This window comes from Bubalus kerabau, chromosome 10 (assembly GCF_029407905.1).
Source record: "Bubalus kerabau isolate K-KA32 ecotype Philippines breed swamp buffalo chromosome 10, PCC_UOA_SB_1v2, whole genome shotgun sequence".
In the NCBI taxonomy this organism is placed as follows: Eukaryota; Metazoa; Chordata; class Mammalia; order Artiodactyla; family Bovidae; genus Bubalus; species Bubalus kerabau.
The window spans coordinates 81284977-81305077 of NC_073633.1; the positions used below are offsets into that span (position 1 = coordinate 81284977).

At 40.0% G+C, this 20101-nt stretch overlaps 1 protein-coding gene across 14 annotated transcripts in view; it reads left to right on the forward strand.

The window, feature by feature from the left end:
* The window catches only part of SYNE2 (spectrin repeat containing nuclear envelope protein 2), a 327458-nt gene that overhangs the window by 270750 nt on the left and 36607 nt on the right, over window positions 1-20101 (forward strand). For 12 of the 14 annotated variants that reach the window (XM_055538301.1, XM_055538305.1, XM_055538307.1 and 9 more), the window contains 5 exons: window positions 3756-3950; window positions 6188-6313; window positions 14201-14356; window positions 16734-16892; window positions 17584-17750. In XM_055538301.1, the coding sequence (XP_055394276.1) occupies window positions 3756-3950; window positions 6188-6313; window positions 14201-14356; window positions 16734-16892; window positions 17584-17750 (803 nt within the window). Of the gene's footprint in view, window positions 1-3755; window positions 3951-6187; window positions 6314-13975; window positions 14061-14200; window positions 14357-14710; window positions 14865-16733; window positions 16893-17583; window positions 17751-20101 lie in introns of those variants that run through there. The other 2 variants (XM_055538313.1, XM_055538315.1) reach the window with 2 other exon arrangements.

The window sequence follows — 20101 nt, forward strand, 5'->3', positions numbered from 1 at the left end:
GATCTTCCTGACCCAGGGATTGAACCTGCATCTCCTGTATCTCCTGCATTGCAAGCAGACTCTTTACCATTGAGCCAGTGGGGAAGCATGACAGACCTTTAAGACACTGACAAATATATAAATGATTACCACAGTAGTAGTTTACAACAGGACTCCTGCTTACTCTTTTTTATAAAAAAATATTTATTTATTTGGCTACCCCAGGTCTTAGTTGTGGTACTCAGGATCTTTAGTTGCAGCCTGCGAATTCTTAGTTGCAATAGGTAAGGTCTAGTTCCCTGACCAGGGATCAAACCCAGGCCCCCTATATTGGGAGTGCAGAGTCTTAGCCACAGACCACCTGGGAAGTCCCAGATTCTTGCTTACTCTTGAAGGGCAAATTCATTTAGACAACAACATTTCCAATACAAAAGTTGCTTGATGAACATAGGCCTTAGAAAAATTAGTTGGCAATTCCCAGGGCATGTTCCATTGAGTTATCGAACCATGCGTCACATTAGAGGGACAGTTAAACAAACCAGCACTCTTCAGAAGTCCTGTGCTTACCTCATTTGTTTATCTAGGTGTCAAATATTAATTGAGTACCTGCTCTGTGCTGGTCACTGTTCTAAATGCTGGTTATATTGTGTGGACTAATAGAAGACCTCTGCTCTCCTGTGGCGATCAGACAAATCAATAAACTAGAAAATACTAGTTTGTCTGATTGGTGGGGAAAATCGGACAAATTAAAAAATAAACTATCGGACTACAACATGGCATATGTGGGTCATTAAAATAGGGCCGATGATGGAGAGACTAAGTGGCTGCTTTAGATTGGGTAATCTCTGGGGAGGTGACATTTAAACTGGAACCTGAGTGATAAGAAGGAGCCAGCTGTGCAAAGAGTTGAGGGTTGGAGGCGGGGAGCAATTCAGACAGAGGGAACAACTTTCCTGAGTCCCTAAGATGGCAACAATCTTAGCAAAAAAGAGGAAGAAAGAAGGCTATACAATGGGTGTAGCCAGTAGACAGCAGTGATTGAAAATGGACTTGAGAGGTAGTCATGGAGGAGCATTGTGGAGAGAGGCGTGACAGCTGCGTAACAGTCTGGGTGTAATAGGAAGCTGTTGAAACTGGAAAAGGAGGCCACATGAGATGATTCGTGTTTTTAAAGGTCCTCTGGCTGCTCTGAGGGGGATGGGTTGGGGGTGGGGGTGGGGTCACAGAAGCAGGAATCCCTGCGTATTACCTCTATTTATTGCTGCATCACAACGAAGAGTTCTTATTCTCTCACGCCGTTCTGGAGGTTGTCAGGGCTGTTAGACGGCTCTCAGCAGGAGTCTCTCAGGCAGTTTGAGTCAGATGGCAGCTGAAGCTGAGCTCATCTGAAGGCTCCCTCACTTTCATGTCTAGTACTTCAGCTCTGGTGTTGAAAAAAATCCCTTGGACTGCAAGGAGATCCAATCAGTCCATCCTAAAGGAGATCAGTCCTGAGTGTTCATTGGAAGGACTGATGTTGAAGCTGAAACTCCAATACTTGGGCCACCTGATGTGAAGACCTGACTCATTGGAAAAGACCCTGATGCTGGGAAAGATTGAGGGCAGGAGGAGAAGGGGACGACGGAGGATTAGATGGTTGGATGGCATCACCGACTTAATGGACATGAGTTTGGGTAGGCTCCGGCAGTTGGTGATGGACAGGGAGTCCTGACGTGCTACAGTTCATGGGGTCGCAAAGAGTCGAACATGACTGAGCAACTGAACTGAACTTCAGCTCAGACAGCCAGGATGTGGAGCAGCTGGGGATCCTTGGGCTTCATTCCCTGCAGACTCTACACATGACAGCTTCCAGTAGCCGGACTCCCTACATCCGGCTCATGGCTTCAAAGGTGCATGTCCCATGGAAAGGAGAGCCAGGGAGAAGCTACACCACCTTTTTAGACCCTGCCTTGGACATCAGCCACTTCTGCCATCCTCTGTTAATCAAGGCTATCACATGTGCCCACAGGGGTTCAAGAGGAAGGGGTAGAGGTACCACCAGTTGATGGGGAGGGGCAAGGTTCTAGGAGAGCATGTGGGGCTGGTAATATTGTTGTGGCCATTCTGTGAAAAATACAGTCTGCCGTAACTCACTAGGTTGTTTCAGTGGTCTTGGTTAGTTGTTAGGATGGAGAAGACAAGGGTGATCACAGTGAAGATAACAAGGCTGTTTGTAGGTGAAGCTTACAGGATGTGCTTATGGTTTGGATATGGCAGGTAAATAAAAATCTAAATCCAGGTGACTCTAGGTTTGGAGGTTGAGGATCTTGGTGAATAGCGTGCTGCTGACCAATCAGGGGAGACTGGATGAGAAGCATGTCTTTTGATGAGTTCAATCTGAAATGGCTAAAAGATGTCTATAACAGTGGCTATGTCAGCAATAGTAGAAGGACAAGTGTGGAGGGAGAGTGTTCCTTGAATTGCAGTTTTTTTTTCATTTGGTTTTCATGGAGTTTTTTCTTTGTTTGTTTTGATGTTTTGATTTTTCGGTCATATGGCTTCTGGGATCTTAGTTTCCCAGCCAGGAGTTGAACCCAGGCCCTGGGCAGTGAGAGCTTGGAGTCCCAACCACGGGACCACCAGGAAATTCCCTCTTTTTTGCATTTGGGCTATCCTAAGTATTGTTGAGACTATCTTTGTAAATAAATGCTCAATTGATTTTTTTTAAATATCAGCTTCCATTTTGAAAAATGCCTGTATTATGTCTCCCTTGAGAAATTTGAAAATAAAGGAAGTCATATTTACAACAGAAATAAAAGCCATTTTTTTCTTCTGAAACCAAATATTTTGAGAAATATGAATCAGTTGTAAAGTTTTTACTTTGTTTTTGTAATATAAATACTTGGTTTCAGTCCCTTTTAAAGGAAAATCTATATGATATCCAAAGAGAATTTTTAAAATCTATCTCTTTAGGGCGAACACTGATATATAAGTGTTTAAGTGCTGAAGTGTCTAGTTTTGTATTTTACCTTTTTTATTTGTTCTCACCTTTCTTTAAAAAAAAAGAAATTATTTATTTATTTTGAGTAACTAGTAATTATTTGAGTAACTTAGTAATTATCATAGATTATAATTGCACAATATTGAGAAGTATAGAACAAAATACAATTATTGGAAGACAATTTCTCTATAATATTGTGTTGGCCTCTGCCACACGTCACCTTGAATCAGTCATGTATGTCCTCTCCCTCTTGAACCCCCCTCCCATCTTCCACCCTATTGCATCTCTCTAGGTTGTCACAGAACGCTGGGTTGAGTTCCCTGTGTTACATAGCAGATTCTCACTTGCTTTCTTTTTTTACATATGGTAATGTATTTTTTAGCATAATGTACACATTCTACTCATGTGGGTTAGGAGTAAGCTGACTATATCATAATGGTAATGGTATTTGCTCTTAGTATCAGATCTAATACTCCAGTCATTTTCTTAATACTCTTGAATTCCTTTATCTTGTAGACTTTTATTCTGTGAAGTATATTTTTATACACCTTTTATCAACGCTTGGAAATTGTTTTAAGAACACATCATTTGGTGGTATGCTGTCTACTCAATTGAATCTCAGCCTTTGATGTGAATGAGTGTGTGTGTGTGTGTATTCTAAACAGATTTGTTTAATTTATATCTAGTTTAATATTTAAGAGAGGCTCTGAAGGAAATACACACAATCACGTGCAAAGAGTCATATTTTGATCACATCAAAGGCTTAAGCAAATTACTATATTTTTTTTTTTTTAAGAACAAAGAAATTCATTTCCAGAGGTGGCAGACTACCTATACATTAACCTTGGAAGCTGGGGAAAAGTTACTGAACACAGCTAACCTGGAAACCAAAGAGTCAGTTAATAAGAGAATCAGTCAACTTCAGGACAACTGGAAGGACACAAAACTCCAACTTGGAGAAATGATTAAAGGGTTCCAGAGCACTGCAGAGGTAACTCAACATTTTCTTTTCCTTTCATGGTATTTAAATGTAGTACATAGAATTTTTGTTTGCTCTGCAAAGATGGCAATGATTTTAGGAATTCACAATGTTGTGGGTTTTCCAAGGGACCATGTGTCGGGTCCTACTGATCTACAAATCATGATAGTTACCTAAAATAATAATATAACACTGGAAAAGCTTAATGTTAATATCTAAATACTTGAGGTGCTATTTTATATTTACCTTTTTGAAACAGGAAACTAACTCATGTTCAACAAAAGTTCAGTAACCAAAGCTAACATTGCACGTATAGTCTGTCTTTGAATCTAGTATATGGAAGCAAATTTAGTGATGCTTCATCTTTCTGCTACCTTCAAAGAATCCACTTTTCCATATAACTGAATTTCCCAGACAATTTATGATTGTACCTCTAAAAACCAAAATGTCTTTTGAGTGATTATTAGAAAAATCCTTAATTTTTTTAATGTTAAAAGATTCCAAGTTGTTCTTTAAGAACTCTGAGCTGCTTTGAACTTAACTCCTGTGCTGTTGTGCTTTTTGAGTTCTTATGTGGTTTTTATGGTTTTTCTCTCTTTCTATTTAATGTTAAGCTGTCTATTTTTACTTTTTATTTCTCTGAGAATACTTAACTCCTTATAGCCCACTCTTTTTCTCTAATCTGTTGTGTGTGTATCAAAACCAGATAACCAAGCTTGTCAGAGATATTTTTCTGAATAAAGAATAAATATGTGCTGAGTTAGGGCCTGAACAGCTCTCCTATAAATAAAGTATCTGAGTTTTATTTGGTGTACAAACTACGTGAAATTAGTTAACTCCCAGACTGTTGTTGAGCACGTGCCATGTTTGTAAATGCAAGTGAAGGTTTGGTGGAAGTGAAAAGGACTCACAGTTTTGTTTCTCCCTTCACTTTCTTCTTGGTTATGTTCCAGAGTGTTGATGTTACTAGATCAAGTGGCTTCTCTTTCAGTGAGGGTTAGCATATAGTTGGGCCAACCCAAGGATATTTAAGTGTCAGTTGCACTGAGGAATAAAATAGTGTTTGAGTCTGTATTTGTCTGTTTTTAGTAACTTCAGGAGAGTAATTTTAGTAATATCAGGAATAGAAACTTATCCTAATGAATTATAATCTCCCTTGAAAATACAGGCAGAATTGAAAAAAAAAAAAACACAGGCAACTATTTGTTCAGTAATGTAAGGTTTAAGGAAAAGATCTAGTATGAAAGAAAGGCATCTACAAGGGAAATTGTAGCCTTAGATTGACTCACTTTTTTTTTTTTAATTGGAGTATAATTTGTTCACAATGTTGTGTTAGTTTCTGCTGTCAACCATGTGAATCTGCTGTGTGTATGCCTATATCCCCTTCCTCTTGAGCTTCTCTCCCACCCTACTCGTTCATCACAGAGCACTGTGCTGAGCTCCCTGTGCTATATATACAGAAGCTCCCTGCTAGTTATCTACTTTACACGGGGTAGTGTGTGCATGTCAACACTACTCTGTCAGTTCATCCTACTTCTAACTGTATGTGCTTGGACCAGTCAGTTTTCTCTGCATTTCAGTTTTCCCATTTTAAATGTGGTACTAACACTTGCCCTGTCTGTCTCCTCAGCTTATTATAATTACAGCAAGATAGTGAAGTTGAAAAAGCTTTATAAACTATAAAGCACTCCAAGCAGGAGCTGACAGTTAGAACAGTGGTGAGAAATAGAATGAAACTGGAATGTGAAAGGGTCACTAAAGCCAAGCTATGTCTAGAAGGTGGGGAGAGAGCAGAGGGATGGCATTAGAAAAGAAGACAAGAAAAGTGGTTGAGTGCTTTTGCTTTTCAGTGTTAGTAGAGTGTGTGGCCAAGACTGGAAATGTTAAAAATTAATCTTTCCAGTAGCATTTGAAATGTGAACTTTTCCAAATTAAAATAGAAACAAGTTAGCTAGATCAGAGATATGGGAACAAGTTAGCTAGATCAGAGATATGGGGAGGGAGGAAGAAGTATTTCTAAGCAAAAACAACCCAGTGGTTGAGATGAGCCCCACATAACACTGCAGAGAGGCATTGAACATCCTGTCATCCCAGCTGCTTTGTCGGCTGAGACAAGGACCTGGGTTTCTGCGTGATTTACAAAGACACATTTAATAGAGCAATTACATGGATTAAGTTAATTATCCTTTTCCTATAATTCATTCTTAAACAGAAAAGTACTTACCAATTTTAACACTGTTTTCAAATAGACCTGGGACCAGTGTGAAAAGAAAATCAAGGAGTTGAAAAACAGGCTGCACGTTTTAAAAGCACAAAGTAAAGACTCTCTTCCAGAACTTCACGAGGAGCTCCACAGAGAAAAAGAATTGATTAAGGTATTGAGTTCTGAAGTAGTGTTCAAGATAATCACTCAGCTGTTTTCTGAGAAGTTGAAGTGTTTGTCTTTCGTTGTCTGTGTGAAACAAGTTTTCAGGTCCACTTGGAAAATATTTTTTCTACCTTCTCTGTAATACACCATGCTGGTCGCTGAAACAACTAGAATCCATGCTTTTTGAGATTCATGTGTGAAGGCTAGAAAGATTTGTCAGAAATTCTTCTTTTGGGGGATTTGCCCTCGTCCTTCTGTTTCTCCTCTGTAATGTAAGATGTGGCCTCTGAGATTACATTGAAAGCTCTTCCTTTATCAAATGGCCTTGTGTTTGAAATTAAAGCTTGACTGAAGAATTAATTTTTTAGAGGACAGTAGTTAGGGGTTTTGCTCAAATACAATGTTTCTGTAATATTTTCCAAGCTATATTCTGCTTAATGGACACTACACTCGCAAAAATTCCTGGGTATGTCAGGGCTTTGCAGAAGACAAGGCAAACTCACCAATAGGAATTTGGACCAGTTAAATTTCCAGGTTAGGAACTCCCTCCATCTCTTTCCTTTCTGCAGATTTGATGTTGGAAAGACATCCACAGCCTAATGGAATATAGTTTAATTTTTTTTTCCTTCCTTTAGTGACTTCAGGGATCTAATTGAAAATAATTAGGAAGAATTGAGTAGTCTCCTACTTCAAGCTGTGCTGGAAATTAGTGTCTTCCTGCCTGAACCGTTTTTTTTTCATTGTAAAAATTTCTAACATGCAAGAAAATTCAAACATAACAAATAATATGACAAACTTCCATGAAACCATCAGCCAGCAGAAAATAAAATATTACAAATACAGTTCAAATGTCCTGTATGATCTCCAAGGTATTCCCTGTCCCCAGAGGTATCCACAGTCCTAAATTTGGTGTTTTACCATTCTTATGTATTTCTTTATCATTTTACTACATGTGCATGTAGATCTCGGTGGAATATAGCAGTATTACTTTTGCTTTTAAACTTTATATAAGCAGTACCATTACTCTGTACATAAGTCATAAAGATATACTTGTACGTTTCCTTCTTAAAGTTTTCAAATTTTACTTTTTTACACTTACAGAGTATCTTTATTCACTGAAGCACTGATTTTTGTTTTGTTCATATAGATGCCTATTATTCTGTTGTCCATTTACTGATTAGTCCAGTGTCCAATATCAGGTTTCTATATATGCATGGTTTAATTCTTGGTTCTCTGCTCTATTCCATTGGTCTGCCTATCTTAGCATTTATACCAAATTATCTTGAGTACTGTGTTTTATTTGAATAGATCTTCATTTCAGGTGTGTATCCATCCCTCATTCTCACACGTGAGTGTGGCTGTCCTTGGTTCTTTGGTCTCTCACAGCTTTTAGAAGCAGTTTGTCAAACTAATGAAAATCCTGATAAGAGTTACCGTGGAGCTGTATTGAATTTATAGAGTAATTTGGAAGAAATTAACATCTTTTTGACATTGAGTCCTCCTATTTTCAAATATGGCATATTTCTCCTTTTAGCCATGCTGAGTGTTTCATAACTTTCTTTATGTAGTATTGTACATCTTTTGTTAGATTTATTTATTGATGTGTTACTTTTAAAGCTATTGAAAATACTGTTTTTTTCCTAATTATATTTTTTGTTTATACCAATGCCTAGAAATGTGACTGACTTTTCTGCATTGATACTATATTGAACTGTCTTGTTAAACTCTTTTATTAAGCCTGATAATCATGTCAGTTCTTTTGGAGGTCTATGAACACAGTTACCATTGGTGAATAATGACTCTCTTGGTTATTTTATTTCTTATATTTCCGTTGCGTCTACATTGGTCAGTACCTCCACAGCCGTATTGTAGAAGCATTGATAGCTGGCCACTATGTGTCAGTCCTGATTTTAAAGAGAATGTTTTCATTTCACCATGAAGTATGATTTTTGCTGGTCATGTTTTAGTAGATGCCTTTATTAGGTTAAGAAGGTTCCTGTCTATCCCTGATTTTCAAAGTTTTTATCATCTCTATATCTTTAAGTTTGGATCTAGACTTCAAGTAACAGGTAAGAGGACTTGGAGTCCCTCTGAGTTGACACATAGACTTTCCTCCCATCAAGTCCAGAAACCTGTGCAAAACGTGAACCATAAGCCCATGTTCAGTTCAGTTCAGCCACTCAGTCATGTCTGAATCTTTGCAACCCCATGGACTGCAGCATGCCAGGCCTCCCTGTCCATCACCAACTCCCGGAGTCCACGCAAACCCATGTCCATCGAGTCGGTGATGCCATCCAACCATCTCATCCTCTGTTGTCCCCTTCTCCTCTTGCCTTCATCTTTCCCAGCATCAGGGTCTTTTCGAATGAGTCAGTTCTCTGCATCAAGTAGCCAAAGTATTGGAGTTTCAGCTTCAGCATCAGTCCTTCCAATGAATATTCAGGATGGACTGGTTGGATCTCCTTGCAGTCCAAGGAACTCTCAAGAGTCTTCTCCAAAACCATAGTTCAAAAGCATCAATTCTTCGGTGCTCAGCTTTCTTTATAGTCCAACTCTCACATCCATACATGACTACTGGAAAAACCATAGCTTTGACTAGATGGAAAGCCCATAAGGAGGCATAATTTCTCCCAAGTAGGACAATTCTCAGTTTCCGCTAGGATCCTTTCAATTTCCATAGCCTCAGCATTCTATTTTTCTTTGCAAAGAATTGGGGAGAGGGGGCAAGAGCATTGAGTTCATTCAACCTATGACCATATTCCAAAGAGATCCCAAGTAACCTGAAGCCTGTCCAAAGCAATGTTTCTCATTCTTAAGTCACTTGAGGGAAATACCTAACCACTCAAACTTTACTTTCCTCCTTGGAAAATTACATTACCATCACAGCCAAGCTGACATATGGGGAAGTTGCTTTACATGGTTATATGTGTCTGTATATGTGTATGATTTCTTTGTTGTTGTTATTCAATCACAATCATGTCTGACTCGTTGCAACCTCATGGACTCCAGCATGCCAGGCTTCCCTGTCCTTCACTGTCTCCCAGAGTTTTCTCAAATTCATGTCCATTGTGTCAATGATGCTGTCCAGCCATCTCATCCTCTGTCGGCCCCTTCTCCTGCCTTCAATCATATTTTATATGCTAACTATAAACTGTTATGAAAATTATTATCATTATAGTGGGCATCAATGTTCACAAAACTTGTCAAATGATTGAATCCATGGGATAGTTTTATTTTTAAAATAACTGTTATTGAAATATAGTTAATATACAATATTATACTAGTTTCAGGTGTACTACACAGTGATTTGACATTTGCATACATTATGAAATGATTACCACGATGTCTAGTAATCATCAGTCCTCATACAAAGTTATTACAATATTATTGACCATGTTTCTTATGCTATATATTACCTCTCTGTGGCTTATTTATTTTATAACTGGAGGCTTGTACCTCTTCATTAAATATTTTTTGAATAAGTAATGTGGTCATATGGTTCAGAATTGGAAAAAGTATACATGAAAACTTTTTTTCCATCAGTTTCTCTCCACAGAAGCAGCATTACCAATATGTTATATTTTCTTCCAAAGATACTCTATGCATATACAGACCAATACATACACACACACACACACACAGATTCATTTTTTTGATCCTCTTTTTACCCAGCTAGTAGTGTAGAGGAATAGGACTTGACAATCCCAGCAATAATTGAATCCACAGGAAGGCTTAAATGCTATTGTGCTGTGTTAGAGTTCAGTCAAAGCCTGTGCAGTGCACCGCTTTATGTAGTCAAGTTTTCCATCACAATCCATATGGATAGTTGGAATTTCACAGGTTCTTTTGAGGTATAGAAAATTTATCTTGTTAAATTAAGAAAGGCAAACTTACCTGACATGTTCTCTTTTGCAATTAGTTTTGGTAGCAAATCTGGAGTATTTTCTTTTTAAAATTGAAGTGTGAGTTTTGAAATATTTATAGAAATAAGGGAACTTTTTCAGCCTTAATAGATTACCTCAGTAGACCTCACCCAAAATATTGTTTGATTCCTTGCTTTTTCACTTAATATTTAGGAACATTTTAAAGCTCTTGAGACATACTGCCAAATTCTTTTCTTTCAATCATACATTTTGATATTTGAGGATTTACTTTATCCTAGGTCTCTTGGTAAGTGCTAAGTGGGCAGTGCATTGGTGAGAAATGTTATCATGGCTTCAGCCAGTGTGGAGCTGATAGTCTAGGCTACTGGAGAGATACATGTTGACCAGAGTCCTACCATATGGGTACATATGACACCATATGTGCATAATTGTAAGCATGGTGAGTATAAGAAGGGAAAAGGACAGAGGGGCCTTGAGAGCGTAAAACAAGGGTCCCAACCTCATCCCATGACTTAGAGAAGGCTCCTCTAAAGAATTACCTGTGTCTGAGACCTGCAAGTGTTGGTAGGAATTAACTAAAATACATCTGGGGAAGGATAAAGGTGAACTGGGTAGCATCTCAGGCAAGTAATTAAAGAACAACAAATTTAAACATAACTAGGTTGCAGATACCAAAAGAACATTTCATGCAAAGATGGGCTCGATAAAGGACAGAAATGGTATGGACTTAACAGAAGCATAAGATATTAAGAAGAGGTGGCAAGAATACACAGAAGAACTGTACAAAAAATATCTTCATGATCCAGATAATCACAATGGTGTGATCACTGACCTAGAGCCAGACATCCTGGAATGTGAAGTCAAGTGGGCCTTAGAAAGCATCACTATGAACAAAGCTAGTGGAGGTGATGGAATTCCAGTTGAGCTATTCCAAATCCTGAAAGATGATGCTGTGAAAGTGCTGCACTCAATATGCCAGCAAATTTGGAAAACGCAGCAGTGGCCACAGGACTGGAAAAGGTCAGTCTTCATTCCAATCCCAAAGAAAGGCAATGCCAAAGAATGCTCAAACTACTGCACAATTGCACTCATCTCACAGGCTAGTAAAGTAATGCTCAAAATTCTCCAAGCCAGGCTTCAGCAATATGTGAACCAAGAACTTCCTGATGTTCAAGCTGGTTTTAGAAAAGGCAGAGGAACCAGAGATCAAATTGCCAGCATCTGCTGGATCATGGGAAAAGCAAGAGAGTTCCAGAAAGGCATCTATTTCTGCTTTATTGACTATGCCAAAGCCTTTGACTGTGTGGATCACAATAAACTGTGGAAAATTCTGAAAGAGATGGGAATACCAGAACACCTGACCTGCCTCTTGAGAAATTTGTATGCAGGTCAGGAAGCAACAGTTAGAACTGGACATGGAACAACAGACTAGTTCCAAATAGGAAAAGGAGTTCGTCAAGGCTGTATATTGTCACCCTGTTTATTTAACTTATATGCAGAGTACATCATGAGAAACGCTGGACTGGAAGAAACACAAGCTGGAATCAAGATTGCCGGGAGAAATATCAATAACCTCAGATATCCAAATGACACCACCCCTATGGCAGAAAGTGAAGAGGAACTCAAAAGCCTCTTGATGAAAGTGAAAGTGGAGAGTGAAAAAGTTGGCTTAAAGCTCAACATTCAGAAAACAAAGATCATGGCATCCGGTCCCATCACTTCATGGGAAATAGATGGGGAAACAGTGGAAACAGTGTCAGACTTTATTTTTTTGGGCTCTAAAATCACTGCAGATGGTGATTGCAGCCATGAAATTAAAAGACGCTTACTCCTTGGAAGGAAAGTTATGACCAACCTAGATAGCATATTCAAAAGCAGAGACATTACTTTGCCAACAAAGGTTCGTCTAGTCGAGGCTATGGTTTTTCCTGTGGTCATGTATGGATGTGAGAGTTGGACTGTGAAGAAGGCTGAGCGCCGAAGAATTGATGCTTTTGAACTGTGGTGTTGGAGAAGACTCTTGAGAGTCCCTTGGACTGCAAGGAGATCCAACCAGTCCATTCTGAAGGAGATCAGCCCTGGGATTTCTTTGGAAGGAATGATGCTAAAGCTGAAACTCCAGTACTTTGGCCACCTCATGCGAAGAGTTGACTCATTGGAAAAGACTCTGATGCTGGGAGGGATTGGGGGCAAGAGGAGAAGGGGAGGACAGAGGATGAGATGGCTGGATGGCATCACTGACTCAATGGACTTGAGTCTGAGTGAACTCCGGGAGTTGGTGATGGACAGGGAGGCCTGGCGTGCTGCAATTCATCTGGTCGCAAAGAGTCTGACACGACTGAGCGACTGATATGATCTGAGGTTGGACATGACTGAGTGACTTCACTTTCACTTTTCACTTTCATGCATTGGAGAAGGAAATGGCAACCCACTCCAGTGTTCTTGCCTGGAGAATCCCAAGGACGGGGCAACCTGGTGGGCTGCCGTCTATGGGGTCGCACAGAGTCGGACACAACTGAAGCAACTTAACAGCAGCAGTAGCGGGAATCCTTACACATATTAAACTTGCCCTCCAAATATATAAAACTCGATACCAAACAGTCTGTGGAAAAACATAGTCACTCCTTTGAGGACACAATGTGGCAGTATTTATTAAGAATCCCAAAATGTCCATATTCAAAAGTTCTACACCTGTTAATTATCCTTTCAACTGTGGGAGAAGACGGGGTATCCAAACCAAAATGGGCGGTGGATTACTTACACCAGCCTCCCTTCAGGGCAGGCATCTGAGCCCACACTTTATTCAGGAAACACTGAAGTGTAACCGTCTTCCGGTCTTGAGAGTCAGTGAATGGCAAACCTCTGCTTGTGGCTTGCCTGCTTCAGGTGATGAAGCTGGTAAAAAAGTGTTCCACTGCAGAATCTGCTCTCATCCACTTGACTAGAATCGTGAAGCGAGAAGTAGGTAACAGAAGTTTAAAGTGATGATTTCTCCTCTGAAAAAGATGTTATGTCTTAAATCTCCATGCAACCTTTAAAAAGAACCCTCTGAACCATTTTATTCAACGTAAATCCTTGTTGGCAAGTTCATGCCAGTGTGGCTTTTAGAACTCTGAAAATCAATCAGAATTAACCCATTTTTACTGTTGCCACCCCTCAGGCAGGTTACTGATGTAAATGAAATACTCTCTTCTTTCAGATTTCAATAGACAGGTATGAATAGAGACCCTTCAAATGTGCCAAAATACAGAATACGAGAAGCACAATAAAAATCTGGAGGTCTCTTGAATGTTTGAGCTGTTTCATTTTACCTTCTCTCCCGTGAAAGTAATTATCTAGATTAAGTCCTAGAATTCAAAAAATGTTTTAATTTGACCAATACTTCATTAAAAAAAAAAAAAAATTGTTTCCAGAACCAGAGGGCATTTTCTGCTAACCCATCTCTGGCAATCATTAGGGAACAATTTTTTTTTTCCCTTCAATTAAATTTATTCTTTTTGAAAGTTAACCAAAATGATTCGCTTAACAGAAGCTGTCATTATGTGATTGCCACGTAGCAACAATGCATTTCTTAAGGTGTTTTTAAAAGTAGGGAAATCACATTTTATACAACATTCTGTAACACAGTTTCAGAATTACGTGTATGTGGGTGAGAGAGATTGTTGTGAGACTCCAAAAATACTTTACTTTCCCCTAAATAAAGGTCAAGACCTACTTGACTTTAACATAGAGTTAAGTATAGAAAAGTCTGAAATACCTGAGGAAGTGAAAATAAAGGTAGAAAAGAGTTCTGCTTTGAGAAAATAGGTGCTGAGGAATTGGCCAACCACAGCCGCAGAGGCCGGCCCTGGGCTGTTTCTCATTCAGAAGGTCCCACCCCCTTTCCTGGCCTCCCCTCCCCCAGGGTCCAATCAAAGGATTAGCCTCTACAGGTTTGGAAACAACAGCAGCTTGAGTTGAAGAGTTTTCTTTCTTTTTTCCCCCTCTTTCTTTCTTGTGTTTAAATGCAGGAACTAGAGAAGTCTTTAGCTAACTGGACTCAGAACTTGAAAGAACTTCACACAATGAAGACCGACCTAACCCAGCACATTCTGGTGGACGACGTGATGGTTTTGAAGGAGCAAATAGAGCATTTGCACAGACAATGGGAGGACCTCTGCTTAAGAGTAAGTCAGTTAACTGCAGGGCACGGCTCTTCTGAAGTTTATTGAAATGTCTCCGAAGGCCAGACAAAGTAGAAAGGAGCTTAATTTCATTGAACCGGGAGGCCCTTTTCAGTTGGATCCCGGGCTGGCGCTGTTCCTTGAGAAGGCAGCAACAAGGTTTAACAGATTTGACCCTTTGTTTCTCCAGCACTCAGTGCTGGAACTTTGCACACTCTTAATGAGCTTTAAAAAAAAAAAAAAAAAAAAATCACCTTCAGAGCAGGGGGGAGGGGAGGATTGCAGTTTTGAGCAGCTGTGTGCACTCTGCTCTCAGTCGTGTAGAGATGACAAGTACCAGTCCTTGTCTGAATATCAGAACTTCAGCAGAGAGGTCCGGGCTGGCCTTACAGCTGTATCTCTGCAGTGTCTGTTCTGGGCCCACAGACAGCAGGAGTAGCCCTGAGTGCCAGGCTCCAGGGCATTTTATCTGAGCACTCTGCATTCACATGCAAGCCAGTGTTTATTTCAGGTAGCTGGCTTTAAAACTCTGAAAGAAAGGGTCAGCTGCTACACTTACTATCTCAGTGAATCACTTATACTTATTAAGAATTGAATTGTAGTTAAGGTATTACAAGGTGTAAGTAGATGACAGGATCAGGTTGGAATTGAAGGGTTCAAATAGATCTTTTTTTAAGAACATTTAATTCTAAGAAAAGTCCTTAATCTATTTTTTGTGAATTAAGAGATGTACGTAAAAGTTGAAAATTCAGACACTTCTGAGTGCATTTTAATAAAATAAAAATGTTTTTCCTTTATTTTAGTATTTAATATTCATGATATACCTGTCCTTTTACAATTTTAGAATAGTCCTTTTAGACTATTTTAGAATAGTCTTTTTAGACTTTTAGTCTTCTAAAAGACTAAAGGACTTTTAGAATAGTCCATTCAGAATTTTTATTCAAATTTTATATAACAGAAAATTGAGAATATGTGAAAGGTATCCTAAAAGCTAAGGAAGAAGTGAAGACTGGGGCCCAGATGCTCCTAATTGTTACCATCAGGAATCCAATCAGAATGATGCTATACAAAATGCCAGGATTTTTAAAAGCTGAGTTGAATAGATGCTATGAGAAACAGAAATACAAAACTTGGGTTTTTAGCGATAGTTTTTTCAGCCCTCTCAACACATTTGGTTGGGTGGATGTAGAAGCATTGGCTATTTTTGCTTCACTCTGAAAAGAGCAGAGGTTTTTTTTGTTTGTTTTGTGTATAGTTGAAAAATGTCTAGGAGTTCAACTTTGGTTTCCCCATTTGTAAAGCGGGGTGTTAAAAGTTAACCAAAAAAACTTTTAGGTTACCCTCTTTATCTCTAGGATTCTGAAGATTTCTAAGACCTGGGAATACTTTGTACATTTAAAGAGGCTGATTTGCATTCTTTAAATATACATTTATTTAAGTAATAAATTTGAACCCTGGAAGGAGGAAGATCCTTTGCTGATGTCAGCTTAGGGGTTGCTTCTGCATAACAGAGCATTGGGTATTTGGGGGTCAGCCTGCTCACTGCAGACCAGGATTTGATTCCATTTCCATGGTTTCCATCCAGAGCAGGGGTACATATTGGGAAGGTGGATTAAATTAATGATATGCACTTTTAAAATTTTGCTTTGTTTTTGAAATATACCACTCAAACATTTAAGTGATGTTAATTTTTGTGGTCCATTTGCACTATATACATAAGATTTATATTGTGACTGAAATGATAGTTTTTAAATTAAACAGGTGGGACATTGGCCTTAAGTAAGGATAAGGACTTGATCATTTTTTAAAAAGAAAGGATTTGGATCATAAAACAAAAAAGTAACATGTAGCAAGCAGTAAATAAATGTATACTTAAAGAATAAAGAACAGAAGAAATTTAGGTGATGGTTAAAATACATTCATCTAAACTTCCTGTTTCTAATTTTTAATAAAATGCGGTAATAATAAATTGAAGGGCATGGCAACCCACTCCAGTATTCTTGCCTGGAGAATCCCATGGACAGAGGGAGCCTGGAGGCTCCATAGGGTCTCACAGAGTCAGACATGACTGAAGCAACTTAGCAGCAGCAATAATGGATTACCGCATTGTATTAAAACTGTTTTGGATAAAGCTGAATCCTTTTGGTCAGTTACAGTTCAGGTACAATCTTTTGTTACTGTCGCTTTTTAAGGCATTTATCAAAGGTGTAAAAGTTCTGTTGATGTCAAACCCTAGGTCTTTAAAAGACAAAAACATGATAATTTAAGTCCTTGGGATCACTTGAATGGAATCCATAGTCCTTTCGATGGGGGGTGGGGAGGAAGAGAAAGTCTTTCCTTCCTGCCTGCACTCAGCTGCCAACTGCATTGTCATTTCCAGGTGGCTATACGCAAACAGGAGATAGAAGATAGACTCAATTCATGGATTGTGTTCAACGAAAAAAACAAAGAGTTGTGTGCATGGCTGGTGCAGATGGAAAACAAAGTTCTCCAGACAGCAGATATCAGTATTGAAGAAATGATTGAAAAGCTCCAGAAGGTGAGCAGGAGTCCCCAGAGGGGTGCGGTTATGACCACCATGGTCTTCTCTGCCCTCCTCACTCCCAGACTCAGAACTGTATGCCGTAGGCACATTTCCAATGAGGTGGGAAAGGTGGGCTGTCCTTGGTGGGCAGGGTGCTGTGTACTAGGGCGTTGCTTTCCTTGGTTAGGAAGAAAAAGGGGCTCAGGGTTTCTTAAGCCTCAGTTTACATCCCAGGTGGGTTATAGTTTTTCTAACTGTGTTGTTAAGACGATCCCCTGGCCAAAGGAGAAAGACCAAGAGCAGTGGGGCTCGTAATTGTGAAGTGGTCGCTGATTCCCATAAGGAAAGGAAGAAAAAACCTTCTCGTCGCAGTCACCCCAAATGCCACTCGGTTAAGCCTCAGGAAAACTCTTGCTGATATATTAGGCTAATTTAGCTATACCCTGTAGTCCTCAGCTCCCAAGTGCATTAGAATAACTCTGTGAGAGAAACCAGGGCTTTTGAATTAAGAAACTACTGCCTTAGGTATTACACATGCACTGAACGGGGGTGACTTTTTAGCCGCTCACTGAAGGGTTGCATGAACAGGTGAGAGAAGTGTTTTTATTTTTTAAGAAATTTCAGGAGGCACAACTCTGTGTTTGTATCTGCCAAAGAAATGAAGTTTCTGTAGTGATTCCAGCTTTGTGTTTGGTGCCTATGCCAGGACTGCATGGAAGAAATAAATTTGTTTAGTGAAAACAAGTTACAATTAAACCAAATGGGCGACCGGCTGATCAAGGCCAGCAACAAGACAAGAGCAGCTGAGATCGATGACAAGCTCAACAAAATCAATGACCGTTGGCAACATCTTTTTGATGTCATTGGCTCAAGGTAAGGAATGGCCTAAAAATGGGTTCCTACTCCCTGGCTACAGTCGCTACCTCACAGATCTCAAAACTGAGCCCCATCTTCCTCTAAGGTAACCCAGCAGTTTTCTAAACTTACAGATAAAGGTAGAGCTTGATAAAAATGAATGGAAATTCTTATTTTGATATTATAGGAGGATTATATTGTAGCATGGTGGTTTAGTCATGAAGTCGTGTCTGACTCTTTTGCGATCCCATGGGCAGTAGCCTGCCAGGCTCCTCTGTCTGTGGGATTTCCCAGGCAAGAATAGTGGACTGGGCTGCTGTGCTCTTCTTCAAGGGATCTTCTGACCTAGGGACTGAACCCAGGTCTCCTGCATTGCAGGCAGATTCTTTACCAACTGAGCTACCAGGGAAGGAAGGAAGATAAACCAAGTATATCTCACCTTTTTTTTCTTTAGCTTAAAATTTCACATGACTTAGACTTGGTTTAAATGAGAGTTGGTCCTTGAGCAGGAGGTATTATTTAGAAATTCTAACACTACCTTAAGACTTGTGTGAAGTCTTAAGATGAAGTTATGCCTGCCTCTTGTTGCTTGTGTGTGGCAAGTAGGTCAAGGCATTGACCTGATTTTCTGGGGGCTGCTTCTGGGGGTCCCTGGAGGTTCCCCTCCCTCTAATCACCACCATCAGAGGAGCTGGACTCATTCAAGGCAGGGCCCCTCTGCAGGTTTGTGCTGGGTGCTAGGTCCCCAGTGGGCATCTGGTCCTAAGACGTGGAATCTGGAGGCACGGCTGTGAGTGTAAATCAAGGCTGTCCAGTGCTTATCAGAAACAAGACTGACCATTTGATCTCCCCTCACAAATAATGACGACGATACCGCCCAGAGCTTCTAAATGTTTTCTGTCTTCTCTGTCCAAACAGAGACCCCAAGCAAAGTGTTTTTCAGTTGTAAGCTGGCACACAAAGAACAGTCACCTGGCTTTGGGGCCATTCATGCAGCTTTGTTTTCACTGGCTGAGCAAGTCTGTTACATAACAGAACGCTCACATATTTTGACCACATGTAGAACATGGACTGTACAGGAGAATCCTGTAAGATAAATGAAATGCTGGGGAGTACGGAAAACAGAATACTCTTGATAATCCTTTTCTTTTACCCCATCGTTTACCCTAAACCTTAAGTGAACCTGGTTCAGTCAGCAAAGGCACCAGGTCAAGTGCTGTGAGAATTACAGACCGGAAGTGCAATAAGATGAGTCAGTTAATGTTAATAGAAGCAGACATGCCAGCAGCTGTAAAGCCAAGTGGTCTGAGAACTCAAATCTCATCTTCCCTGAGTGGGGGTGGGGATTGGGAAGAACCTGATGGAAGGGCAGTGTTCCCAGATGGTCTTGATTAAGGGGGTGGGATTTGAGTGTTCCTGGTGGCAGAGAGAGAGAAAGGTACAGGGTAGGGCAGAATAGAAACTGTTCAGGAAATTATAAGAAGCTCCACTGGCTCAGGAATAGGAGATGAAGCTTTTAGAGAGGTAGGTTGGAGCTAAGTCTTAGACAAGCTTAAATCTCAACTAAAGACTTGGCCTCCTAAATAAAGTCTGAGTCTTTCATGATTTTTTAGCACCTGAGGGTCTGTTGAAGATAAATACTAGAGTGATTTGGCTGGCAGCATAACTTGGGCTAAATTTAACATCTCTCTACTACCAGTTGGGGAGGGGTTGGGGGGGGGGAATCTATGTTAACTCAAGAATAACATGGTGATAACTCAAGTACGAGCACAGATTTTGAGCTAGTCCTGAGTTTATCTGACTTCTACCTACCATGGAAACTTGAGTAGTGATTTAACCTTTCTAGGCCTCAGTTTCTCAATCTACAAAATAGATCTAACAGCACTGATTATGGAGAAGGCAATGGCACCCCACTCCAGTACTCTTGGCTGGAAAATCCCATGGACCGAGGAGCCTGGTAGACTGCAGTCCATGGGGTCGCTAAGAGTCGGACATGACTGAGCGACTTCACTTTCACTTTTCACTTTCATGCACTGGAGAAGGAAATGGCAACCCACTCCAGTGTTCTTGCCTGGAGAATCCCAGGGACAGGGGAGCCTGGTGGGCTGCCGTCTGTGGGGTCACACAGAGTCGGACACGACTGAAGCGACTTAGCAGCAGCAGCACTGATTACATCAAAGTCTGCTGTGTGAATGAATGACAACACGTGTCTTGAATTTGTCACAGGACCAACACATAGGAGTGAGCATTTATTGAATGCTATCATTATCGTTATCAACGCTGTCATTGATAGTAACATTATCAATGTTACTATCATTGTCTTTCCCTAAGAAGACTTTAAGTGGCACGTTTTTTGAGTGTTCCAGGAT